The sequence below is a fragment of the Fusarium keratoplasticum genome, chromosome 9, assembly GCF_025433545.1.
Source record: "Fusarium keratoplasticum isolate Fu6.1 chromosome 9, whole genome shotgun sequence".
NCBI lineage: Eukaryota > Fungi > Ascomycota > Sordariomycetes > Hypocreales > Nectriaceae > Fusarium > Fusarium keratoplasticum.
In genome coordinates this window covers 855,323-880,912 of record NC_070537.1, presented here as the reverse complement: position 1 = coordinate 880,912, position 25,590 = coordinate 855,323, and the positions used below count along the sequence as shown (strand labels likewise).

The following is a 25,590-nucleotide window of genomic DNA, read 5'->3' as shown; positions in this document are numbered from 1 at the left end:
ACCCTCAAGCATCCCATCGTTGTGACATAAATAGACACGTACGCATCCCGAGTCATTGTATTTCTGTCACCCGCACTACGGACCAGGGAGCTTGCAAAGCTCGGGCCAGGCTAAAAAGGGACCCGTGGCCACTACGTAAGGCCTAGCAGATCGATCATGGCCCGGAAAGCTTGAGCTTGGCCGTCCAGAGCCAGTCAGCAGCACACAATTACGTCGATAGCTGCACAGAGACATCGCAGAAAATAAGCAAAGTGAGCACGCGACACGGTACCAGTACTGGAGATTTGCTGCTTGCCATTGTCACTGCTGCAGAAGCCCTTGCCCCGGAAATCGCTGTCGGGCCCATGCCACAGAGACAACCATGTGGAGCCGATGAAAAAGACGTAATCGCGAAACGTGTTCTCATGAAGCCTCAAGCAGCAGCCCTCTAAGAAAAGTCCATCGCAACAGCATAGCATACATTACACGCACAAAGTCATACGACATGAACCCTTCCTCCAAGCTGAAACACCCGTTGCGTTTCGAGCTTGTGTGCCATCCTCCTCCCTCTCGTCGTGAAGCACCTCGTGCCGGAGCTCACTCGTTACCAATCATTCAGAATGATATGGTTCTGTTCTCATTAAAAGCGTAGCAACTTGACCCGGGTCGCGCGGATGCGCCGGTTGGCTTTGCGACCAAGCTGCACTTCGTTGGCCGCTTATTCGGTCTTGTCCAGACCGTCGGCCTTGGCGCGAAGGCCAGAGGCAGTAGAGGCAGACTGGAAGTATCGGCCGAGGGTAGGGGCCAGGAAAGATCGGAAAAGAAGCTCAGCGCCACTGCGTTGTGTCAGTTTTCAGGTCGCACCGGACAGGTGGCAGGGAGCGCAAAATCTGCACCATGACATACCGGAAAGCAGGGAGAGAGAGCCAGAGGAGGAAGATGAACTTGAAGACGTAGTAGAAGGGGAACCAGTGGACAACCTGGACGAAGCTCTCGAGCACGGTGAAGAAGGAGAAAACGACCCAATACTGAAAAATGCGTTAGCAGCGACTCGCGATCAGTGTGCGACCGGCTCGATCCAGGGGAGAGCTCAGTTAGCAGGGTAAAAGAGGCCACGTACAGTCAGCCACTGAGTGTCATCCTCCTTGTTGGCAGTGAAGAGAGCGGCCAGTGAGTAGTAGCCGGGAATGACGAAACCAGCAAAGTTGGTCAGAAGCTGGCCGCCCAGGTTGAAGATGATGAGGAAAAAGTAGAGAGCGCCAACGCCGATGGCGGCGTAGGCCTTGGGGACGCCCGACGTCTTCTCGAGGTTGTTAAGGGCGGGGTACTTGGAGAGCTATCAGGGCAGAACCGTCAGCATCCGTCGGCTTGCGCAATCTGTCTTTGTCGGCATCGCTGTCGCGATCCGAATGAAACTTACCTCGCGGTCGAGCTGACCGAGGTACTGTTGAGCCTTGTCTTGAGTAGACATTGTGATTTTCTTGCTGTAAAGTTGATTGCAGTGACGTTGAGTGATGCTGAAAGGTTGAAGAAGGCGTTGGAGGGGCTGGAATCAAGGGAATGTGGTGTAGTGTGCAGCTAGCGTCCAATACGTAAGTACCAAGGTTGGAGGAGTTTAAAAGAGGTAAGGAGCAGGGCAGCTTTTATCGCGGCGCTAGCTATGAAGCGAATCTTGGAAGCGGGAACAATTTTGACGCGGCGTCAGTGGCTTGTGACCCTGTAGGCTCGGGGGCCTTCTGTGTGCTAAGGTCAGCAACACTTCACTGGAGCCAGTGGGAGGGTTCAGCTGACGATGGTTTGATGATGGCACAAGAATGAGGTGGAATTGAGCAAACCTGTCTTTTTTGCGCCGGTTTCCCCTTGAATGCGGTCATGCGAGTCCTGTGCGCCTACGCTGTGGCACCTGCGAGAGCCCGGATATCCCAGTGAGAGCTGCGCTGTTAAGGGACGAGTAGCCGCTATGACGCAGGGTACTTTTTCCGCCGTAGTTCTGGCACGGAATCACATGTATTTTTTCCCAAATGTGAGGGGACGATTACATCATTCACAACAGATAAGAGGATCGGGATGCAGCAGAGTGCATGTAATACTCCAAAGGCTTGAACTCCCCAACAACACAACACGGGGAAGCGGCAGCGGTTCGCAGCTGAGTTCCCTTTATTTATTTAAGATAGGTTTTCGCCCTGTCATGCGCATCCAGCCGTGGATTGTAGACGTGATTGTGATCGCGTGGTCTCAGCAACAGCAAGCCTAGAGTCTCCGAGGAGAGAGGAGCACATGCTCTCTCCCAGACAACGTCTTGACCTGACTCGGTCCCTCCACCTCTGTCTTTCGCGCTGCAATGGACGATCACAAGCTGCGAGCCAGTGGCAGACACTTGCAGATGACAGTCCGAGGACTCGCCGTGGCAGCTCTGGCCGGTCCTAGACTAGCCAACCAGCCACCCACCAGCCACTTGAGACACGATCGAGGCAGGATCGTGAAGAGTCGAGATGCGCAGCCAGTCAGGACTCGTATCACTGGACGCAAGGAATTTCGGCTAATTAGCGGGCACGCGCCAACCAGCGGAGGTCACAAATGACGGGGAAAGCAAGACGTTGGCTACCGCCAATGGGAGCGCGCAGAACCTCTCATCCCCCGCTGCAGGTTTGATTACCTAAGGCGCGCCTGCCCAGGTCTATCAGCCCGGACGGGTTTCCCACCGTCGGTTGGCCTCGCAACGTCAAAACAAGCTCGACAACAACAGTCCCAGCAGCTACACTTCAAACCAGCCAGCGCCTCGCCAGACTCGCCGGCGGCCTTTGCGCGGCATCATTTGGATTCTATCAGTGTCTTTCTAGGATTTCTCCCTTTTTTTTCTCCTGTCCGTTGTGTCGTCGTCGACCTTTGCGATCCCAATTCCCGTGTTATTGCGGCGACGCATCCGGCCCCAGCTGATGTTTGTTGTTCGGTTAACCCGCAAAATTCCTCAGTCCTAAGTCAACAGAACGTTCGTTTTCTACTATGGAGCAGAGTGAGTTCCTCCCTCTTTTCCTCGCTTCTGCCCACAGGCCATAACCCCATCACGTCTCCTTCTACCGCCTCTTCGCTCCGACCTGCTTTGAGGCAAGACCACGATTGTTGACAATCCATGCTCAGTCGACAACCAAGCTGCCCGTGCGAGGAAGCGTCCGCTCTCCCGCGCCTCTACCACCTCCATCAACAGTGTCCCCAACCAGTCTACCACTCTCGATCAGTCCGGCTTTGCCAACGCCTCGGATATGTACCCTGGGCAATGGATGTCGAGCGAGCATGCCCACGCGCAGGCCCACGCGCATGCCCATAGCCACTCGAAGGATATGGGGGTTTCGCAACTGTCCCCAGAGGACATGATCCTACAAGCCGCGAGCCACATGCAGGGTACCGGTCAGGATTTTTCCATGGACACCTCTATGAGTGCTCCCATGGGACATCCCATGTCATACCAGCAGAAGCACCCCATGCAACGGCACCCTCTTCCCGCCGAATACACACAGAATGCCAGCTTCACTGAAGGGAGCCAGATGATGGACCGAGACGAAAATGGCGAGGTAGGTGCTAGAGCCGCTGCCGGTGCCGCCAAACCTGCGTCTACTAGATCTAGCGCCAATAACGAGCTCGAAATGCGGCAGCTCTTCAGTGCCCACAGGCACCGCACCCTTCAAGAAGTAGCGGGAGAGCTCCATGGCAACGAGCGAGGTCCCAATTCGGAACGTACACGCCAAGTATTTGCCATGCTCTGGTATGCCGTAGGAGTTTGTCACTTTTAGACCTTGATACTGACCTGCGCAGGATTAACTCGGTCTGCGCCAAGGGCAAGGGCTCAGTGCCCCGTGGCAGAGTTTACGCCAACTATGCCTCAAGATGTGCAACAGAGAGGATCACTGTCCTCAACCCTGCCAGCTTTGGCAAGCTAGTCCGCGTCCTGTTCCCTGGCCTAAAAACAAGACGACTCGGTGTTCGAGGAGAATCCAAGTACCACTATGTCAACTTTACCCTGATTGACGACGAGCCCGTGGCCCGAGAACCCTCGGTGCAGCCCGCACGGCCTCAACCAGAGGCCACCAGCATGACCCAGAGCTTCAAGTAAGGTCCCCATGGACCTCGCATCAACTTGTATGCTGACAATGCAGTAGCACCGTCCCCGCTCCCTCACATACGAACCTAAGCCAAGGCGCCCTGCCTTCACCTCACATTGGCACCGAGCCTAAGAGCTCGTCGAGCCACCCCGACCTTCGATCACACAGCATATACAACCAACCAGATCTCGCAAGCCTCGACCATTTGCATACCACCACGACCAAGACCCAACTTGAGCTTGCGTTCCCCCCTGAGGTCGAGGAAGCGTTTGATATGTCGGAACCGCTCCCTCTTCCTCAGATCGAATCATATCTCCCACATGGGACCGATCCCGATGCCGCCAAGTCCCTCTCTGCGTTGTACCGCTCGCACTGCACATCACTAGTAGAGTGCATCAGGTACTGCAGGGAGAAGAACTTCTTCCACCTGTACACCTCCTTCCAGGGAACCTTGACCATGCCTGTGCAAAAGCTGTTCGGAAACCCGGCCTTGGCCCCCTGGATCGAGGAGTGTGACTTTGTTCTCTATCAGCGAATGATGAGAATTGTGTCTGGCCTTACACTGCAGGTCGTCCCGAAGCCCGTTTTGGATACCCTGAGGACCATCTCAGAAAGACTGGTTATGCATATTCGAGATTCATTCCAGGGCCAACCCCAACATGTAGTTCGAGCAAAGGAGGCACCCGCAGCCATCTTTGCTGGCCTCCTCGACCGGGCATTGAGAACCAACTTGACCGCCCACGCTGCAGCAAACATGCTGTCGAACCCTGCCAACCGCGATCAGATGTATCTTGACTGGATCACCATGATCCGACCGCGGAAGCTTGCAGAGTGCGTGCCGACTCGGGGCATGGATGATGTGGTCAACGTACTACTTACGGAGATGCGAGATCTCCTGGACCCTGTCAAGGTACCATGGGAGATGGAGTGCCTCACCATCTATGGAGATATCTCGTCCCGCACCAACCGAGAGACGGATGGCGAAGGAGCGTCAACACAATCTGGGCAAAATGTGCTGGATCGCTGGGTCGACTTTCTGCGAAGCCTCCCTCGCAAGTTCCCTTATGCATCTCATGCAGACATTGTGTCATGCGTCGAACGCATCGGAACGGCGGTGATGCGAGATCTCACTCTGTCCCAGGGTAAGAGCTTTGGGTCTTGGTGGGTGACAAAAGCGTTTCTGGACGAGATGATGTGCTTCATGGTGGCACAAGGAGGATTTATGAAGCAAAAGATGAGCCAAACAACAGGGGGCCCGACACCAACACCTCCGCCAGCCACGCAAGAGACCGCAGGCAGTCGGCAAAATTCTCGGTACAACAGCAGCGCTGAAGAGCTCGGCGTGAACACAGCGTCTCAGAACCAAGGAGAGCGAGCTCCGTTTCCACCGGCCAAGACCAACCAGAACAGTATGGGCATGAGCGGCAACGACGGGCTCGACGATAGCGGAATCGGGATTAGGACACCCGAGGAAGACTTTCCTATGGACAAGTTTAGCTTTACAGGATCAGAAAACCCAGACCACGGCCTATTAACAGGGACGGAGCTTGATCCTGGGGCAGGACTATGATTGATGGATGGGTTGGGCAAGGCGAGACAAGGCTGAGGGCATGGCCAGATGGCACGGCATGGCATGGCATGGTAAAGAGACAGGGCAGGATAGAGCGGTCGGCGGTGGTGGGGTCTGGCGTTCCGGGGTCGGGATATTCATCTATACCCTTGGGTGATTTAATACGGCATTCCCAGAGGGTCTTAATTCAAGCATGATGGGACGATAGGACGACGACATGAATTCGGGCCAAGGAAAAGGGGAAGGGGGGTCTTGGTCTGGGAGGGCGCGACTGAAGGATAGAAGAGCGCGCCCGTATCATGCATGGAAGGCAGTAGTTCATGTTTTTCAAGCTTCAATGTATATCCTTTCGGGAGAACCATGTAAGAGTCGATTCTTGGGGCGAATGGGTATGGGTGGCGTGAGGGCATTGCTTGAGGAGTCAACAGATCCATTATTATATTGCGAGCATTGAGCATCCACAGCAGACTGGAGTGAGTACTGCATTGCGGGATTACTATCGTAAGTAAGACTTGCAGGATTGTTCCTGAAGCTACCGAGTACGAACAGAACAGAACAACCAGTCAGTGACAGCGATTCTGCTGTTGTGTTGTTATTGTTGTTGTTGTTTTCGTGTAAGTGCCTCTTCTGTCGTATCACACAAGCCACCAGTGGAATCAATCGAAGCTCTGGTGGGGGGGTGGGGTCCCATGCGCTAACGAGTGGGGCCGAGGGATAAAAAAAAATGAGTTAAACCTGACTGGAAGGAAGGAGTCCCAAAGCCGAAGACGGAAGCAGAACTACGCAGAGTCCAGTCCATGGGGAGGGGAGTTCGAGTCATCCAGCCGGAGACTACCTTGCGTTTGGGTCTGGCTGGGGGTGCCAGGTTTGGTTCGGAGGTGCATTCGGTGAGAAAGAATGACTGGACGAGCGGGGAGGCATTTAAGAGTAGAGCAGAGTAGCTCTTCTACTCCTATCTACTCTCTTCTACTTCATCAGCCACATACATGTGAATATAGCCGGTTACATATCACGAACCGCTACCCGCACGCATTGACATCTGACGGGACCAGTTTATGAACCCGGGCCCCAGGCTTATATCAGACGCCTTACCCTCTGCCTTTGCCTTTTGCCCGCCGTCAGGTCACTCACTGCCCCTTCCGACCGAAAGCTTTGAAGCCTTGATTCCGTTCCCGGGGAACAAGGGTCCATAATAGCTGCCATACGGCGCCTTACCTCACCTCACCTCACCTCATCTACCTTTGGGCCTCTGACATCTGTCGTTTCTCACCTTAGTCCTCAATTCTTTTTTCGCCACTCGGTACAGCATTTGTACAAGCTCAATTGCAATCGCCTCTCCAAGAGGACCCTGAATATCATCTCATCCACCATATCAAACAAGCTGGTACGAAACTTTCCGCTTCACTGCCCCAATCTTAAAGCTTCAGCGTTTGTTCTTACACCCTCTTCCTCAGCCGCACGAACCCATCAGTGGATTGCGTTGGGCGTCAGACTCCATCAGCTTTTCGGCGCTTGATTTTTTTTGGGTACTCTACTCACTATACCTAGTGCCTCATTTTTTTTTTTTCTCTCACTCTCTCTCCGTTACTCAGCCGAGAAAAAAAAAAACTCCACCTCTTTCAAGGTTGCAGACACACCCTGAGAGCCTCCCCCGCGTTTCATCGACGACTTTCACCTCAAGGGTTCAGGGAAGAATAGGAAGAATTTCTTCTTTCCTTTGTTACATCTTGTCACAATCATGGGCAGCCACACATACAATAACCACTCGGACCTGGGCTGGGTCGTCCAGAAGTTTGGCGGCACCAGCGTGGGCAAGTTTCCAGACAAGGTTTGCTACCTTTACCCACGCGGGACTCAATTGAGAGAGAATTATATTTTTTGCTGACTTTTTATTGTAAAAGATTGCTAGAGATATTGTCAGGTATGGCATAAAACGCGGGGAGAATAGGAAAAGTTGGAGAAATGAGTTGGAATCGTCTCTAACCCCGCCAATAGAGCCAGCCTGTCTCAGAACAGAGTCATTGTCGTTTGCTCAGCGCGGAGCACTGGTAAGAAGGCTGAGGGAACCACCAGCCGGTAAGTATTTCTGTCAATGGCAGTTAATCTGTCAGATTTGACCTTGTAGTCATGTATGAGCAACTCAGCTAACGGCAAGAAGCCTACTCGCCGTCTATGGAAAACTACGCGGCGTCGGTGCCGCCATGTGCGTCGACGAGGACCAGCAGAACGAGCTGGTCGAGCAGGCGCGGGGGCTGATGCTCGACATCTGCAACGACCACGTTTTCGCAGCCGAGGCCTTCATCAAAGACAATGTCCTGCGCGAGACGCTCATCCAGAAGATCAGGGATGAGTGCCAGGAGCTGGTCGAGTACATCGTGGCGGCCAAGCGCTTCAACCTCGAGATCAACTCGCGGGCCAAGGACCGCGTCATCAGCTTTGGCGAGAAGCTGAGCTGTCGGTTCATGGCGTCGCTGCTGCAGGATGTGGTGAGTTGCCTCCCTTACCCGGCCGTGCCTTGGCCATGTGTGCGCGAATTAGCAGTTCCGTTTTGGATATGATATCCACCCTATGCACGTTTGGTTTCAGTCTGCGAGATGCCTCGTTTGGATGTCGTGAAAGCTACATCAGGAACAAGCAACATCTCTCTCATGCAACTTATTCACTTGCAATAGTCTGGGGGAATCACGCTAACATCAGCTTCAGGGCGTTGAATCGGAATATGTCGACCTCTGCGACTCATTCCACTATGATGCTACAGAACGGCTCGACGACGACTTCTACCGAGTCGCCTCGGAGGCGTTTGTCCGCAAGATTGTGGCGTGCGAGGGCCGGGTCCCCGTGGTTACGGGATTCTTCGGCAACGTGCCCGGCAGCCTGATCGACGGCGACATCGGCCGCGGCTACACGGACCTGTGCGCCGCCCTCTGCGCCGTGGGCATCAAGGCCGAGGAGCTGCAGGTCTGGAAGGAGGTCGACGGCATCTTCTCTGCCGACCCCTCCAAGGTTCCCACCGCTCGGCTGCTGTCGTCCATCACGCCCTCCGAGGCGGCGGAGCTGACCTTTTACGGCTCCGAGGTCATTCATCATCTTACTATGGACCAGGTCATCCGTGCCCAACCCCCGATCCCCATCCGTATTAAGAACGTCAAGAACCCACGCGGTAACGGCACCATTGTTATCCCCGACCCTATCCTGTCGGCTGGTCACCAACTCACAAGAGGCTCTCCCAAGCTTGAGAGTGACCACCGGAAACCCAAGCGACCTACTGCCGTCACTATCAAGGATCACATCAGCGTCATCAACGTCCATTCCAACAAGCGCTCCATCTCCCACGGCTTCTTTGCTCGTGTGTTTTCCATCCTCGACAAGCACTCCATCTCGGTGGATCTCATCTCCACCAGTGAGGTGCACGTCAGTATGGCCATCCACGCTGGTAGTCATCAGGTTGAGGCTTTTGCCAGCGCCACAAAGGAGCTTGCCGAGTGCGGTGAGGTCAGTGTTCTTACAGATATGGCCATTCTGAGCTTGGTTGGTGCCGAGATGAAGAACATGGTTGGTATTGCTGGCCGCATGTTTTCCACCCTTGGTGAGCACAATGTCAACCTGGAGATGATTTCACAGGGTAAGTGCTCAGATACTTCTCGGCTGTGTGACGATACTAACAAGAGTGACAGGCGCTAGCGAGATCAACATTTCCTGCGTGATAAATGCCTGGGATGCCACCCGGGCCATGAACGTTTTGCATACACATCTCTTTACCTTTCTTGAGTAGAATGTGACAGGAGTTGTCATTATATCCATGTGGATTCGGAGGTGTCTTTGGCTCGGCGGTCATTACAAGTATCGACTAGGGAGAGCATTTCACGGCGTTTGGAGTAACATATTGGATGCAGGGCTGAGATATAGTAAAAGCGATAGAGCCTGGATGGTGGGTAGTTTGCATTGGGTGGATAGAATGGCATAATTTGATACTTGGATTGTACACCTTGCTTTTAGCTGTGATTTTGCACATCTACTATTAACACATAAACAAAAGCAAATAGATATTCATTGCATTCAACAATAGCCATATTAATAACCAAGACGCCTCAAATACCTACACATGGCCACAAAACCTGTCGCTATAGGGTAGTTCCCTCCCGAGGTCGTCAGGGGAAGCTCTCCTGATGCTGATGCGGGGCACCCCCATTGTCTCCCTCCCCGGTAGCTTCGCTTCGCTTCGCCCCTGGAACCAGCGACCGCCAGCTACGTAACCCAACGTCGGATTATGGGTCCAGCGATTCCCACCGACAAGGTTTCTTTTACAACTCAACAGCGACGTTTTGACACTCAAACAATCTCGAATCGTTCACGACGATAGACGTTGATCGGCTCCATTGCTCAATGCTGGCGTCGCTGTCCTCGGAGAGCCCGGCGGCCACATGCTGATGGATTGACCGACCTATGGCAGTACGGAGGATAATCAGACGACTGACGACGACTACGAGAACTATATCACGCTGACGAGACGACACTGAACGAACAAGAACGAGACGGACCATAATCGAAATCACTGCGACACACTCCTCCCATCATGTATAGATCAAAGACGGGTGCTGCCAATCGCGGCAGCATCCTGAGCACCCTCAAGGCGACCGAGATGCTCGACTCAAAAGCCAATCTCCCAGCGGGTAAGAACGCGAGATGTAGCATGCTTATGAGCGTGTACTAACACCCAACAGAGATCCTGGCAACCATCCTCGACTACCTCCCTGTCGCCGACCAGATGCGCTGTGCCCGCGCCTCCCACCGCCTACGAGAAATGGTCTACGACGACACGCGATGGGTCTCGCGACTAAAGAGCATGGGATGCTGGGACGAGATAGAGGCTCGGAAGCGCTTTGAGGAAGCCGTACGGCGGAGGCGTGAGGCTGCCAAAGCTGCGAGCCAGGCCAATGCGCCTTCTGCTCAACCCGTGGGAACTACACTATTCGATGCGTCCCTAGAGGAAGCCAAGAACCGCACCATGTCTGATATTCGGGATGGATTCGAGACCATGTCTGTGGGGGCAACCTCCAAGAACCCCGCCGAGGATCCAGCAGCATATCTTGACGTCTTCAAGAAGGTACGGAGTATTCGAGGCGGCGCGAGACACGAGTACGGCAAGATCTACGGCGCCCTTGCACCCTTTTACTACGACCTGGCACGAGCAAAGAGTCACGCAGATCCTATTGTGTTTCAGGCGTTTCGCGATCCTGAGCGACAAGCGCAGATGCTCTCCAACTTGCAGCGCTTCTCCAAAAGCGACTGGGCGTCTGGATCTCATGAACGGACGGAGAAGGTTTCCTCCATGATTGGAATCTTTGAGAGCGCCGTGTTGCGAGAGTTTGAGCAAGGATACGAGTTCTGGGATGTTGATGGGCGTATGCGACGATATGCACATGTCCTTCACACGCTTGACGGCGCAACAGGGGGTGTTGACCTCTTCATCCAGAAACATCCCATCTTTAATGATCGGGAACTGCTGGTGGTGAATTCGATGGACTGCCTTAACCAGGCGCCTGAGGATGACATCACACTTGAGCCTTCGAGGCTGTTTTTCGAGATGCTCCTTGCCAAGGTCAACGAGCAAGCTTCGGTCATGGAGCGCATCTTTCCTGAGCCAGCACACGTATTCTGGACTTTTGTGGATAAGGTGAGGGAGGATATTATCATGGAGTACTCGACACCTTTATTCGATGAAGCCCATGAGCGAAGCATCGAGGCATATCTCAAGGCGGTATCCGGCGTCTTTGAGCAGACAATGCTCTTCTTCCAATCCCTCACACCGCCAAAGGGATCTACACGGGACATTAAAGAGGCGGCAAAGGAACTCTCATTACGAGTGTTCGAACCGCATCTTGACCTCTACCTCCAGGCCGAGCTGGACTTTTTCACAAACCACGCCGAGACGGAGGTGGCGAGTTGGGAGAAGAAGTTGTCGGAGCAGGACTCGACGATAGAGTCGTTCTACATGTCCAACATCAACCGATCGGCGGACAAGAAGGACTTTCTTAGCTCCTTCAAGAAGGTCGTCATGATGCCTGTTACGGTATTACCCAGCTTCCCCATTGGTTCTCCCTTTGCAACGAGCAAGCCGTCAGCGGCTGCAGCTTCATCCGCGTCCAAAGAGGCCAATGGCTCTGGAAGTCTTACTCCTCAGCCTTCACGGCCAGAGACGCCTAGTGTAGGTCTTGATGGACACAAGAGTCCACTGCCCGCGCAGGCGCCGACAGATGAGCTTGCGGCAAAGGCTGCTATCATGGCATCTAAGCTGGAGGGCATCAAGTCGCTCTTTAGCATTGAGATTGCGCTGAACCTGGTGCATGCTGCAAAGACTAGTCTAGGCCGTGCTGCTGTTTTTATCCGCCTGGGCGGACAAGCCGGCGGCGAGGCACGGGAGCAGTGTGCAAGCATCTTTGTGGTACTGTTGCGCATCCTCGGACAGAAGCACGTCAAGACTGGCTTCGACATGGCCGTCGATCACCTCTCACATTATAACCCCCGAGAAGTCAGCGACCACAACAAGGCGGGCGTGGCGCCGCTCGTCACATTCATCGAGCTCGTCAACGTGGGCGACCTCATCTCGCAGATGATTGACGTCTTTTACGAGCAGCAGCTCGCCGCGCCAAAGATTGCTGACCGGAACGACTTTTTGGATCCAGCGGGTCTGGCCAAGAAGAAGTTTGAGCAGATGCTTGATGAGAGTGTTGCAGCTGGTCTGAATAAGGGCATTGATGTCTTGATGGATGAGGTTGAGTATCTCCAGGCCACGACGCAGCTACCTACGGATTACAACCCGGTCGACCCCTCGGCTCCATCCTCCTCTTCTCCCTTTGGTGCCTCCGCGTTCGGGTCTGGCTTCGGGTCTAGCACCCCCGTCGAGAAACCCGCCGCCCCGGCCGCTGAGCCGGACATTGGCCCGACCTCGACAGCGAAGCGCATCGTCGACCTCGTCTCGTCTCATACAACCATGCTCGTGGGCACGACGGACAAGTCGATGCTGGACGTGTTCAATGGCGAGGTCGGACTGCGCCTCTTCACCGCCATCTGCAAGCACCTCAAGCGCCAGCGCGTCAGCACTGCTGGTGCTATCACACTTATCGCCGACATGAATCTGTATTTCGAGTACATACGCACCCTGCGCAATGCCGATCTTTTGGCCTACTTTGGCGCCCTGCGTGAGCTCAGCCAGATCTTTCTCATTGATCCGCGCCACGCTCGAGAGATGGCTACTGTCATTGCCGATGGTGACCGCTTTGGTGGCGTGTTTCGAGCTGAGGAGGTGTATGAGTATGCCCAGAGGAGGGCTGACTGGTATCAAGTAAGGAAGAGCGTAGAGAGAGCTATGTATGGATTGGAGTGCTTACTTATGTGACGGATGATGAATGCTCATGAATGGGGAATCTTGGGTTTGAAGGGAAATGAACGTCACGAGACATGTTGGGAGCGAGTGTTTTGGTTGGGATATAAAAACAATATAGAATTACGTATCATGATGAATGGGGAAGAATCCAATCCATCTAATCTAAATGGAAAGCCTTCCCATGCCTTTGTTTGCCTCCCCCCTTTTCAGCAAAGTCTTGTCTTGTGTGTCTGCCCAGATTCAAACGCCAAATGATGCCAAAGTGAAACGAGTACCGTATGCTCGTGAAAGATCCCCCTCCCCTTCCAATGCGCCAGGTATATAAGTTTCCCCTTTTTTACATGCCTCCAAAGTCGAGCTTGCGAGCAACCTTGGATCCCCGATCGTCGTCAATGACGCCCGGCCTGCGCTTGAGGTCGGCTCCCATCTTGTCGTCGGCCCCGGCACCGCCTTTCTTTGGGAGGTCCTGCTTTCGCGTGGGCTTGGGCTCCGAGTGCCACCACGGGTGATCGAGCATGGAGCGGGCTGTGATGCGCTTCTTGGGGTCGAGGATGAGCGTCTTCATGAGGAGATCGACACCGTCAGAGCCCACACTGCCGAAGCGCATCTCATACCAGTCTTTACCACGAACCGGGTGCTGTCCGGGAACAGCGTACCCGGAGAGCTTCGTGACGCCGGGCCAGTTGTCCTCGGTAGGTGTGCCGATGGCCTCGCAGACGAGACGGACCTGGTCGAGGTCCGTGTTGCCGGGGAGGTAGGGCGCACGCATGATGAGCTCCGCAAAGACAGTGCCGACGGACCAGACGTCGACAGCGCCGCTGTAGTGCTTTGCGTCAAAGAGCAGCTCAGGGGGACGATACCAGCGGGTGATGACGCGCGACGACATGAGCTGGTGAGGATCGGCAAAGCTGCGCGCGAGACCAAAATCAGCAAGCTTGACCTCCCCGTCAGCGGCGATGAGCAAGTTGTTGGGCTTGATATCACGGTGTAGAACAAAGTTCTCGTGGCAGAACCACACGGCGCGGGTGAGCATGCCCATCCACGTCTTGATGTCTGCTGTACCGTAGCGGACGTTTTCCGTGTCGCGGATGAGCATCTCGAGGTCGCCGCGGGGCAGGTACTCGAGGACGAGGTTGAGGTTCTGGTCCTTGGAGGAGAAGACGGAGAGGAGGGAGATGATGTTTGGGTGGGAGAGCTCCTGGAGGTGCTTGAGCTCGCGGACGGCGTCGGGCGCCATGCCCTCGTCGTACTCCTTCTGCACCTTGATCTTTTTGATGGCGACGAGGGTGGACGGCTTGGAGCGGAGGTGGCCGAGGAAGACGATGGCGTAGGTACCTTCACCTAGCTTCTTGCCTGTAGAGAGTTAACAATAATGCTTCGGAAGGGTGTGTATGCACGCTGTCACCTTTGACGTATTTCCGCTTCTCCTCGTCGTTCATCTGCTCGGCGAGATCCAAAGTCGCAGGCATGGTGGCTGGCGCAGGCACCGACGTGACGGGTGGTTTAGGAGTGCCATTGGAGGAAGAGGTTTGCGAGGTGACGTTCTTGAGAGGCGAAGAGATGGCGCGCTGGAGGGTTTGTGATTGAGGCACCTCTACCGTGTGGGTGACGACTGGGGAGACTGCCATGTTGAAGGTTTGCGGCCAGCTGGGAGTGAACCAGCGGACGCGTTCAATGGGAGGGATAGAGCTGATCAAGAGGCGAAGAGAGAATCGCACTCTTGGGAGTAAATGGTTGAAGTTGGATGAAGCTGAGTGAAGCCTACGCTTATCGTTATCGGAGGCGTTTCTCCGTGCGTCGGAACATCGGCGTTTAATTCGCCGACTCAACGTCACAGGAGGTACGTACCTCTCCCCTGAGGTCCTTTTTGAACCTTCTTCCCATCATCTCGCAACATGGTTCTCTCATCGGCTTAAAGAGGCTGGTATCATTCATCATGATTTATTCCTAGTGATGCTATGGAAATGAGCCAATTGCTACAAGAACATACAGCTTCAACTCCATCGGCAAGCCCGAAGCCAGGGGCTGAGCAAGTGCTGCAATCAGAGGCCTATTTTGCACGACCAAGAGTCTGGGCTTTTGGATATTCTCGTCATGATAACATTCGACTCTCGGTGCTTGCGCGGCCTCTGTTAGCCATGGCTACACGAAAAAGGACATGAAAGGGCGCCTCGTGAGGGGAGTTTGCCTCAAGGTTTCGTTATTAATGCAGAGTACGACTTGAACGACAACACCATCAGAACATCACAGTTCTAGTGAATCTTTGATTTGGCATCTAAGAAAAATGAACAAGTGTTCTCATTGAAGCTTCAGCCTGAAGACGTGGAACTCGGCCAAAATCTACAGCGAGGCGTCGAGTTGTGGAAGCCTTTTCCTCCGCTACTATGCATAGTTATTTCATCATGCTGGAACTGCGAAAAAGACAAAGACACATAGCCATGTATTTAACTGCCTTGTTCTTCAAGCAATGGAATACCTGGCCTCAACCCCTATCCAACCCACCCTCGCTTGCAATACATTCTTGTTTGTTTTGAGACCGACATTCATCATGAAGGTGGCTCTCGCCCTTTCGGCGCTCCTGGCGTTCCCGCTCCCTATCATGGGTTTCGCGCCCTTGTTCAACAACAAACATAAGGATCACCCTCTCGTTCGTGGTTCCAAGGCCAAGATCACTATTCGCCCATTTGACCTCTTTGAGAAAAAGAAGGGACCAAAGGTCACTTCTGGTCCTGGGAGCAGGGTGTTTGATGGCCCGCTTAGAGCTCGCGATGTCAATCATGGGAATCATGACCATGGCCGCCATGAGCACCATCATGAGGGTCATCACGGACATGGACATCGCCACGATCATAATGAGGCACATCGCCATGGACACGATGAAGGCCATCGTCATGGGCATGGACATAATGAGGCTCACCGTCACGGACACAGCGAGGGTCATCGTCATGATCACCACCAAGAGCATCGCCACGGCCATAGCCAAGATCACCGCCATGGACATGACCAAGTGCACGACAGCGAGCACAGGGAATCTCACGATAACAGGCACAGCTCGGCCCATCATGGCCATCACCACCAGACTTCCCACCACAGGCATGGCGTGTCCAGGCACAGGCATCCCACCAAGCACCATCGCCATGGACATCTTCATCCCCATTATCACCACCATCACACTCACCACTTGCATCCCATCAGGCCTTGCTACATCCTGACGGAGAAGAGCCTGTGTCGAGATCTTTACATCCTCGCCGAGAAGGCTGATCATGCGGCTCATCTTGTGCAGACTAGTCTCTGCCGCCAGAACTCGACCTGCTGGGATGTGAGTTGACTTCAATGACCATGATGATTTGAAGCTGACAAGGATGTATAGCATATCCGTGAGGCTATCTATAGACTCGAGTATGGTCTTGATCTCTTTGACAAATATGTCGACCACACCACCCTCGACAAGTGCTTCACCCGTGCCGAGGAGGCTGTCGTGACCAAGTGCTACATTCACGTGAGCAACACCCAGATAGAGTATGTCAGTTTGATATCTAACATCCATAATAGTATGCTCAATCGGTTATCCGCCTCCTAAAGGTCACCCACGAGTCGGGTAGGTACCTCGAGGGTGAGGTCGACCGTCCCATCCTGACCGCTATCAACAGCTTGCGTGCCGCCGACCGAGTGAGTAGTACAAAGTGAAAGCCAAGAAGTGTTTGTACTGAATCATCTGGTAGGCTTTCGTTCTGGATCTTGGACGTCGCATCGAATCTAAGGAATCTCTCAAGGTCATCATGCGCAAGCAGGGTGCCGAGGACGGTACTACTGGAGATAGTGTCCAGGAGGCCTTTAACAGGTTCATCTCTACACCTCTGATCACGGGTGAAGATTTCAAGAACTACCCATCCGAAGCCGAGGAAAGGGCTAGGAAGGTTGAGCATTATGGTAAGGGTGGCCGGAAGCACGGTGTTCAGGGCCATGGACATGGACATGGACATGACGGTCACGGTCACGGTCATCACGGTCATGGGCATGGTCATGAACACGGACACGGTATCTACCGTGGTTATAAGAATCATGGCCATGATGGTGGTTACACCGAGACTCTTTCTCATGTTCGAAAGGGAAGGGATGGCTATCATCATGTTCACCACCACGGCCATCATCATGGCCAGAAGGGAGGTCATCACCACGGACATGACGGCGGTCATCACCGTGGCCATCATCACGGCCATAAGGAGGGCCACCACGAGCTTCACGGGCACAAGAACGAGCATGGCCACGGAAACAAGCACGGTCATAGCCACGGGCATCAGAAAGGCCATCATCAGGGCCATCGCGAGGGTCACGGCCACCATCATGGTAAGCACCGCGGCCATGCTGACCATCACCAGAAGCGCAGCTTTTTCATGTTGCAACAATCCATACGTCCCGTCCTCATGACGGGGGACAAGATAAGGCCGCTGAAGCCGCTGACTCCAAAACAGGAAGAGGAGAAGATCCGCCAGCACAGGATCCACGACGACGTCGAGGACACGGTGGAGAGGTGGCAGGGTTCTGAAGACAAGACGTCGCCCTACAGCTACTACCGCGAAAAGGCAAGGAACGAGCGCCTGCCGCCCCAGTACAGGAATCGAGGCGAGCAGTACGCCGCCGACAAGCTCCGTGAGGACCGTGGTGGCCATGGGCACCGTGACCGCGATAGTCACTACGACGACGACAAGCACCATGGCAAGTTTGATGACGATGAGAATATCGACTACTTCTTTGATGAGCTGGATGATGGTGATGCGCCGCCGTATCCCAAGAGTGAGCACAATGGGCGTCTTCATGATGATCATCGACATCAAGATACGCCGTATCATCACCAGGAGGAGTACAAGTTTGGGGATAGGAAGTACGGTTAGTTGATGATGGTAGATGGATTGGGAAAAGTCTTGGAGAATAATGATTTATTGTCTCTGGAAGCCATTGGTGCCATGGTATCCATAATTGTCGTCTCTTCTTCAAGGTGCCTGTGACCTGTAGCCCTCTACTGATTGGGCATTTTTGTAAAGAGGTTGTTGATCTTGTAAGCGGAACCTGTGATGTCAAAGATGACATTCTGCCCTGAATCAGGGATGTTAAGCACAGCCCCACAAGCCCAAGTCATGGGCGGAGAGTTTTAATTGAAAAAGGGAAGGGGGGGAAGAATCTTGATGATGTAATCCAAGGGGAAAAGCAAAGAAATGGTATGATGTCATGTGAAGGTTGCATTTACCGAGTAATTTCGCAGTCGTGTCAGTGTCGTGTGCCTTTTTTTCTTGGCCTTTTTCCGTCTTTGTAATACTGTTTCAACAAGCTAAACTGCATTTCATTGAATCTAATTCTCTCGTTGTCTTGTTTCTTCTCTTTATCTGCTACGCCACGCTCTTCAACTGGACCCCGTTTGGCTGCCGCGTCACCAGTTGAACCGCTGCGCTAGCCCCCTGTCAAACCACGCCACGTCCGCGCCACAAGTTTACAGTTGCAGTTCATCTTGCTTCTTCTTTTCACTGCCTCGGCCGCGTGCTCTTGATCATTATTTACTTTGATCGGGGAAGAACCAATCGACAGGGCTGAGCTCTTGCCAAGAAAAAGAAGCTGGAATCATTCGCTGTCCCGGACTTTACGCGTTGCGGGACCCCGGGCTGTCCGATGTGTCCGAGATCGTCGGGTGCATTTGAAAGCTAAAATACTTTAGTTCCCGGCCGAGAGGGACGAAGCATTTCTAACGACTCCATACCTTACGTATTGTGTGACCCATAGAGGAGCATATACTTGACATCATCCTCCCCAATCTTTTTTTTATTTTTATTATTTCCTTGATATCTGTTTTTCATTTTCTACATCTGCGCCGTTTGTCGCGTGTCAGTTTATTTACCCTCAACAACTCCTTGGGTACTGTCACTTGCTTGATTGGGTACACGCGAGAGCTTCACTTGTACATCAACACCAAAACATCACAACTACCGCCAAAATGGCAGTAAAAGGAGTATTCTCATACTGGGTACGTCATCAACACCACAAACCCCCCCTCCAACTCTCAACTGACAGCATCTAGTGGTTCCCCATCATCTCGGGCCTCGTCTGGTGCGGCATGCTCCTCGGCCTCCTTCTCGAATGGCTCGTAAACCAGCACGGCCGCCGCTACCCGACCATGAACGAGGACGCCAACATCGCATACATCTCCAACGTCGGCGCCGACCGTCTCCAGCCGCTCTTCATCGTCGGCTGCGTCTTAACGTCCGTCTTTCTCGACCTCGCCTTCTTCTCGGAGCGCTGGCTGCGACACAACGGTCGCCTCGTCCCCAACGTCTCCCTTGGTGAAAAGATCCTGAGCATCTTGTCCATGGTGTTTGCCATTGTTGGTACTGTTGGGCTTATTTGCTTGTCTATCTTCAAGACGGGCAAGTACAAGGTGCTGCATAACTTGTTCCTCGGACTCTTTATTGGAGGCTACCTCATCTCTGCTGTATTCATCTGCTCTGAATACCAACGTCTGGGCAAGAGCATGTATACCCTCACTTTGTCACAAACCACCCTCTAACATCACCAGAATATCGCGAACACCGCATGCTCCGCCTCTCCTTCTGGGTAAAGCTCGTCTTCATCATCGTCGAGTTCGCCCTCATCGTCGCCTTCGGCGTCCTCAGCCGCCAGAAGAAGCGAGATCCTGCCGCCGTCCTCGAGTGGATCATCTCCTTCATCTTCACCTTCTACGCCGTCTCCTTCGTCATCGACCTCTACCCTGCCGTCCGCACAAAGAGTCCTGACGCTAGGTACCCCAAGTCCTACCTCGTCCCCTCTGCTTCTGCCACGCCCAACGACGTTGACAGCGGTAACGGGTCGAGCAGCAATATCTACCCCCGCGACGTCGAGATGGCCCAGAACGGTCCTCCTCCCCGAGACTTTTAAGACTCGATATCCATCAACACCATACATACATTACATCTCCAACAAGACATAATTACACATAAACACACACACACAAAACATCTCGCTTGCATGGGATATGCCGGAATGATTCCCCCTTTTTGGTTGCATGGCGTTTTGGGAACCAGGAACTGGCTCAAACTAGAGACAGCATACATTCTGTTTGGTTTAAGGCTGCATTCTAAACACTGTTAGACATTGGGAAAGACATTGGATGCCGCCACGACTCTGTTACACTAGCTTAGACATTCATCATCTTGTACTGTACATACATACAATCTGTGCACATTGCACCTTTTCCATCATGACCATCGTTTCCAACGTGAAAAACATGTCCACTTGTCGTATACTCAAAACACAGGTATCCCATCTCCCTGACAAATAGGGTCCTCATCATTGTCATACAAACATGATACGCCACGCTCAGGGACTGCGCGTCATCCAAAGACACTATCGAATAGGAGACTTCCACTTAACTCCGACACCAAACTCAAGTAATCACCACCCAATGACACTCCTCCCATGTTAAACACCCAATGCTATGCGCCAGGAACCATCCAACATGTCACTACATAGTAAGCAGCTTATTGATCCATCATCTCCTTGAACCGAGAATCCCGGGATGGACTAGGCGTCTCCCGCACTGCCGGATCCTCGATCGCTGGAGGCGGAGTGATCGCCAAATCTCGGGTCCTATCTGTTGTTAGATCCTCAAGAGTGCTGACAGGGCTGACGCCCCGAGAATCCTTCCGTTCCGGGTCGCTCGTCTCGGCTTGGGCACTTCGACCGGCGAGAGCAACGTCTCGCATGCTCGACGGCCGGTTATCAAGACTTGTCGTACTATGATTCAGATCCGATCCCCGAAGAGCAGCACCTCCGATGAAGCTGCGCCTCTTGTGGTCGTGGGTCTCCCTGTCCTTTTCTCCCAGAGACTTCCCTCGAGAGAATCGGTTCCTGATCCACCCCTTGACCTTGGAGGTGGGTGACATTCCTGAGTCACTCATTTTGCGCTGGTTGTCCGTATTGCTCGTATCCGTGTCAAGCCTCGTTGTTGTAGGTTGCTCAATCGGTTCCGTCACAAGTACACCTCCAGCCTCTTCACTTCGAGCACTTGCATGATCGTCAGTGCCCTCTTCGCCTGTAACCACAGAATCGCCCCTGGACCTTCGCTTCTCCTCCTTGGCGTGGCGCTTCTCCTCCGCCCTGGCTGCTTTCTCTTCTGCTTTTTTGGTCTTGTACTCTTGCTTTTCTTGTTCTGAAACATGTGTTAGTTCCTGTGTACCATTTCGCTGACAGACATCTCACCTTTCAGTTTCTTGGTAATCTCCTTAATCTCTCGCTCTCGGGCCTTTTGCTTCTCTTGCTCGGCCTTCTTTGCCTCCTCCTCAAGCTTGAGCGCCGCGAGTCGCTCCCGCTCAGCCTCTGCCTTCTCGTTGATGTCGTCCAACACAGGCTTCACTCTCTTGGCTGCAATCGTGTTCACCTCGTGGGGGTCCATAAACTTCCCACCTCCAATGTCAACCTTGCCCTTGTTCTCGTTTCTAGCATCATGACTGGCAGTTGCTACTTGGTGAGCCTTGAGCTCCCACTCGTTCAACAGTGTTGGGTTGACCATGCCGGTTTCGTGGTAGACCTTCTCATCCATGCCTTGAAGCCGAGCCTTGACGTTGCGCTGCGCCGCGGCAAGTAGTATGTTGCGATCTTCTGCGCGCTTCTTCTCGTCAACCTCGGAAAGCTTGTTTGAAAAGAGTGACATTTGCTGTCGAATCTTTTCCGACTGTTGCCGATCATCGAGGTCACCGTCACTCGATGACCGACGTCGCAGTTTCGAAGTCAACATAAATCTGCGTCGAGACGAGGTGGAATTCCCATAGTATCCTTGGAGGTCTCGGTTCTTCTGGTGTTCTTCTTCAAGTTTCGCTAGTCGCTCTTGGGCTTGCTTGTAAGCGGCGTCCTGGAGATTGATGTATGGCTTGGGATGTGCCACGTCGGAATCCTGGCCCTGGTTGTCCTTGGCCTGGTCAATCATCCTCTGTTGCTGTGTGTACATCTTCCGTGCCATTGCGACAGCAGTTGCGTGAAGTTGCTCGTTAGTTTTCCGTTCATCCACCTCTGGCTTGACGGGAGGATGAGAGGTGAACATGTTTCGGGTCATGGTTGTGATAGGAACAGCGCCTGCGCTTTCTGTCGATGGCTTAGACCTGAGACTGGCTTTATGCGCCAGAGTTGCACCACTTAACGCATCTGGTCGTGTGCTCGCACTCGGGTTCAGAGGGTCGCGGCCAGGAGGGGCTGTAGGTGTGGACTGAGCGCGGCGTCTGGTGGTTGCCATGGCTCCTTTGGCAGCGGCGAGAGACTTCTGGCCCTGAAGTGAAGAGTTGGAGGTCGTTTGGTGAACTTGTCGGATCGAGTTGGATCGATTTGTGTTGAATGCCTGGTTGGCAGCAGAGCTTCCCCAACCCTCGTGAGACTTGCGTTGGATCGACGTCTTGTTTGCTGCATTTGCGGAGCCAACTGCTAAAAGTGCCGCCTGCTGTCCTGCAGAGTTAGATGTTGGTTCCCATGACGGCGCCATCTTGTAGTTCTTTGCTAGAGCGGCCGCCGCGGAGGCCGAAGACGTCTTGTCGGGCTTCCAAAGCTCGATGGGTTTCTGGTTGGACCACCCGAGAGAAGCCGCAGCACTTGCAGCAGCACCATCGGGACGGAGACCGGTAGAAGGAAAGCTGGGAAGATCGCGGGGGTCGGCGTATTTGAGCCGTCCCGAGTTGTGCGCTATTCGCATGTGAGTGAGCTGGCGGGTGGGATGCTGGGGGGTGTCAGCCACAAGAGTACATACCTGGGGCTGTCGCGGACTGAGACTGAATCATGGTTGGCTGCTGGGATGTGACGGGGGGCATTATGCTGCACGTCAGAACAGACGTCGCCTCTAAGTGCGTAGACCCTCGTATTCAAAATGCAAGTGGGCGAACCCAGGACCAGAATATGATGCGGGACAGTGGTCGAGGGCACCCGATGGGCAGTGATGGAGCCAGTAACAGGACGCTTGGCGGTTTGGAGACGGGGTCTCGGGAAGCTGTCCAAGTTCCTGCGCCGAGAGGGTGTCGTCAGGTGTCTTGTCAATGAATCGTATTCGTCCTGGTCATGGGCCTGTAGAATTCTCAACTGGAAATCGAGTCCTGCTTGACGGTGGAGACGGAAGATATGTTTCGCTGCCGGGAGCAACGAGGTAAAATGCGACAGCTCAAGCTCTTGATGATGTATGCAGAGGTAGGTTGCATCTAGGGACGGTAAGGATGTAGGCAGTATCTGTAGTCAGCTTTCCCGTCTTCTTGGTCGAACGATGAAAGAGAGGAAAGGATCAGACGGCTAGGAATGGAGAGAGATAGGGCCAAAGCAAGATTTATTCGAGAAGACGATGATGATGCTGAGAGCGACACCCTCGTGGCGTCCCTCGCTCCAGTGATGGCGTCGTTGGCCCCGAGACGAAAGCAGGCGATGGCGCTTTCCTCCTGCGCCGGCATACGTCAGGTAGGTCCTTCCCTTTTCCTGCCCGCGATGCTGATACCCCAGATGGTGCTCGGTGCTGACGTCATGGGGCCCGGGGCGATGATCTCAAGGCGCAGGCGCTAGCGACAAAAGCGGAAATCGTGGCACAGTGTTCACCGTGTTCGGCGCACTTCCCGGCCGTCGCTCAGCTGGACCAGCGTGGTTCACGGCTGGGCTTCCGTGACGTCGGACGCCGGGAGGCTGAGCCCGGGTGGAGCTGTCGAAAATCAAGACATCCAACAATAGCGTCTCTGTCTCAATCACACCAGAGAGGTCTCGACCGGAATCCACGGGCAGCTCAAACTGCTTCTCGGTGTCTCACCACCTCGGAGGGCCACCGGAGACTATGACACCACACCGCTATCAATCCGCACTGTACACCCGTCAACCTATTTTTTTGCAGTAGCTGAGATGCCCATCCCCATTGGCATCAATCAACGTTTCAGCCCGCCAAACCCACCAGACTATCGAACTGCCGACGCCTGAATACGAATTCTTGGGCTTTGGGGGGATAAACTAGGCTGAGATTCCCAGCTCTTACCTGCCTTGTACCCGACTGGGCCTCGACTCTTTGTTCAGTTCCTTGGAATGAGACTCAGTCCCTCCGCTACTGGGATCAACGCCGAGTTTCACCCTTTTTGTCTGCTTAAACTTGCGCCGGCGGACGGGTCGTCCGCGCTTGAACCCTCCGATCACTGCAGGTGACCCGGGACTGGTTGATCGGCTCTCCGTCGTCCCCGGTCCAACGTCCGGCACTTCGTGTTACACAGAGCTACTCACCGGAACTCTCTTTGTCCGTTTCTTGATTCAGTTGCCCATTGTGAGCCAGGTGACTTTTAGTCTGGAATTTCTATCGAGGTTGTAGAAGAGCAAGATTCTTGGTAGCCAAAGATGAGTTCCCACGTCGGCCTTGAGAATGTTCTCAACTTTCGCGACGTTGGCAAAACGGTGAACGACTTTCTGGGCACAAGGTACTGAACTGTTTAATTTCTCTTTCATTTGCAACCATAAAAATATAATTAAGGATCTCTAACGGCGAACAGGAGACTTAGAGAGGGCATCTTTTACAGATCTGCAAGATTAGGTACGAGACTCATTCATCACCTAACCTAGGCTTTGCTCACATGGCACCTGTAGATGATGCTACACTCTTGGATAGAAAGCTTATTAGAGATGGTCTTGGTATCAAGACTGTAATAGACTTGCGCACCAAGTTTGTCCCCTTGAACTGACCCTTAATGATGAGAGATGCACTAACACACGTCCAGAACTGAGCACCTCAACCGGGTCAAAAGGCGACAGGAGCAATCCAATATTCCTGCTCTCGTCAAGTCCAACGCAGCTCTTGCAGAACCACTTCATATCTCGGGGCTGGAATATCAGGAGATCAAGATTACTGGTCGTCCCTTTGAGTTGTTTCTCCTACGACAACTCTCATGGTGGGATTTCTTGTGAGTTGCTCAAAACCGTTGTGTCTTGGCAGTTAAAATGTCGATTAACATGTATGCGCAGTCACTTTTTGTTCCTCTTCCTTTGCGGCTACCGCATGGAAGCCATCAGCATCCTTGGGCGACAGGTCATGATACCGCGAGGCCTTGTCGGCCTTGGTCTCGATACCCTCGACCAGTCAACAAGAGAGATCCGCGAGACTTTGTCTCTATATACGACCGAGACAACTCTGCCGTCTGTCGTTCACTGCACCCAAGGCAAAGACCGTACAGGTATAAGACACACCATATCGACTGTCAGTATTGCAGCTTGGCTCTGACACATGCGATAGGTCTCGTCTGCACTCTGGTGTTGATGATCCTCGATGTTCCGGTCTCCGCTATTGAGCATGATTATGCCCTCACCGATGAAGCGCTTACCCCTGAGCGAGAGGAGCGCCTGGTTGAGATCCGTCAGATAGGACTCACTGATGAATGGGCTGACACAGCAAAGGACATGATTGTAAGGATCGAGCAGCACCTCAACGAAAAATATGGGGGACTAGACGCCTATCTGGACGGGATAGGTTTCGGTGCCGACGATAGAGCAAGGGTTCGTGACGCGTTGCTCTACTGAGGTAACAATAC

The 25,590-nt window shown here is 53.5% G+C and overlaps 9 protein-coding genes across 9 annotated transcripts; 6 read left to right on the top strand and 3 right to left on the bottom strand.

The window, feature by feature from the left end:
• Nucleotides 1-697: 697 nt before the first annotated feature.
• NCS57_01116400 (Protein YOP1) lies at nt 698-1,450 on the bottom strand (the record flags this gene model as incomplete). Its single annotated transcript, XM_053060885.1, has 4 exons — nt 698-815; nt 886-1,007; nt 1,100-1,315; nt 1,400-1,450. 4 exons carry the CDS (start codon nt 1,448-1,450, stop codon nt 698-700), a joined length of 507 nt encoding a protein of 168 aa, XP_052909271.1.
• Nucleotides 1,451-2,982: 1,532 nt separating this feature from the next.
• NCS57_01116300 (RFX-type winged-helix domain-containing protein) lies at nt 2,983-5,646 on the top strand (the record flags this gene model as incomplete). The annotated part of the gene is made up of 4 exons (XM_053060884.1): nt 2,983-2,992; nt 3,118-3,739; nt 3,790-4,083; nt 4,134-5,646. 4 exons carry the CDS (start codon nt 2,983-2,985, stop codon nt 5,644-5,646), a joined length of 2,439 nt encoding a protein of 812 aa, XP_052909270.1.
• A 1,738-nt stretch (nt 5,647-7,384) lies between these two features.
• Nucleotides 7,385-9,418, top strand: NCS57_01116200 (Aspartokinase; the record flags this gene model as incomplete). The annotated part of the gene is made up of 6 exons (XM_053060883.1): nt 7,385-7,474; nt 7,548-7,567; nt 7,642-7,722; nt 7,805-8,132; nt 8,350-9,268; nt 9,321-9,418. 6 exons carry the CDS (start codon nt 7,385-7,387, stop codon nt 9,416-9,418), a joined length of 1,536 nt encoding a protein of 511 aa, XP_052909269.1.
• An 801-nt stretch (nt 9,419-10,219) lies between these two features.
• On the top strand, nt 10,220-13,042 carry NCS57_01116100 (F-box domain-containing protein; the record flags this gene model as incomplete). Its single annotated transcript, XM_053060882.1, has 2 exons — nt 10,220-10,316; nt 10,368-13,042. 2 exons carry the CDS (start codon nt 10,220-10,222, stop codon nt 13,040-13,042), a joined length of 2,772 nt encoding a protein of 923 aa, XP_052909268.1.
• A 325-nt stretch (nt 13,043-13,367) lies between these two features.
• NCS57_01116000 ([RNA-polymerase]-subunit kinase) lies at nt 13,368-14,658 on the bottom strand (the record flags this gene model as incomplete). The annotated part of the gene is made up of 2 exons (XM_053060881.1): nt 13,368-14,383; nt 14,436-14,658. The coding sequence occupies 2 exons, from the start codon at nt 14,656-14,658 to the stop codon at nt 13,368-13,370; spliced, it is 1,239 nt and encodes a 412-aa protein (XP_052909267.1).
• A 1,140-nt stretch (nt 14,659-15,798) lies between these two features.
• On the top strand, nt 15,799-17,922 carry NCS57_01115900 (uncharacterized protein; the record flags this gene model as incomplete). The annotated part of the gene is made up of 5 exons (XM_053060880.1): nt 15,799-16,130; nt 16,226-16,349; nt 16,401-16,529; nt 16,583-16,699; nt 16,753-17,922. 5 exons carry the CDS (start codon nt 15,799-15,801, stop codon nt 17,920-17,922), a joined length of 1,872 nt encoding a protein of 623 aa, XP_052909266.1.
• Nucleotides 17,923-19,013: 1,091 nt separating this feature from the next.
• On the top strand, nt 19,014-19,951 carry NCS57_01115800 (uncharacterized protein; the record flags this gene model as incomplete). Its single annotated transcript, XM_053060879.1, has 3 exons — nt 19,014-19,043; nt 19,098-19,545; nt 19,593-19,951. The coding sequence occupies 3 exons, from the start codon at nt 19,014-19,016 to the stop codon at nt 19,949-19,951; spliced, it is 837 nt and encodes a 278-aa protein (XP_052909265.1).
• A 602-nt stretch (nt 19,952-20,553) lies between these two features.
• Nucleotides 20,554-22,866, bottom strand: NCS57_01115700 (uncharacterized protein; the record flags this gene model as incomplete). Its single annotated transcript, XM_053060878.1, has 3 exons — nt 20,554-21,224; nt 21,275-22,741; nt 22,806-22,866. 3 exons carry the CDS (start codon nt 22,864-22,866, stop codon nt 20,554-20,556), a joined length of 2,199 nt encoding a protein of 732 aa, XP_052909264.1.
• Nucleotides 22,867-24,406: 1,540 nt separating this feature from the next.
• Nucleotides 24,407-25,579, top strand: NCS57_01115600 (TYR-PHOSPHATASE-2 domain-containing protein; the record flags this gene model as incomplete). Its single annotated transcript, XM_053060877.1, has 6 exons — nt 24,407-24,486; nt 24,559-24,599; nt 24,653-24,728; nt 24,784-24,966; nt 25,028-25,236; nt 25,296-25,579. 6 exons carry the CDS (start codon nt 24,407-24,409, stop codon nt 25,577-25,579), a joined length of 873 nt encoding a protein of 290 aa, XP_052909263.1.
• Between the last annotated feature and the right edge of the window lie 11 nt (nt 25,580-25,590).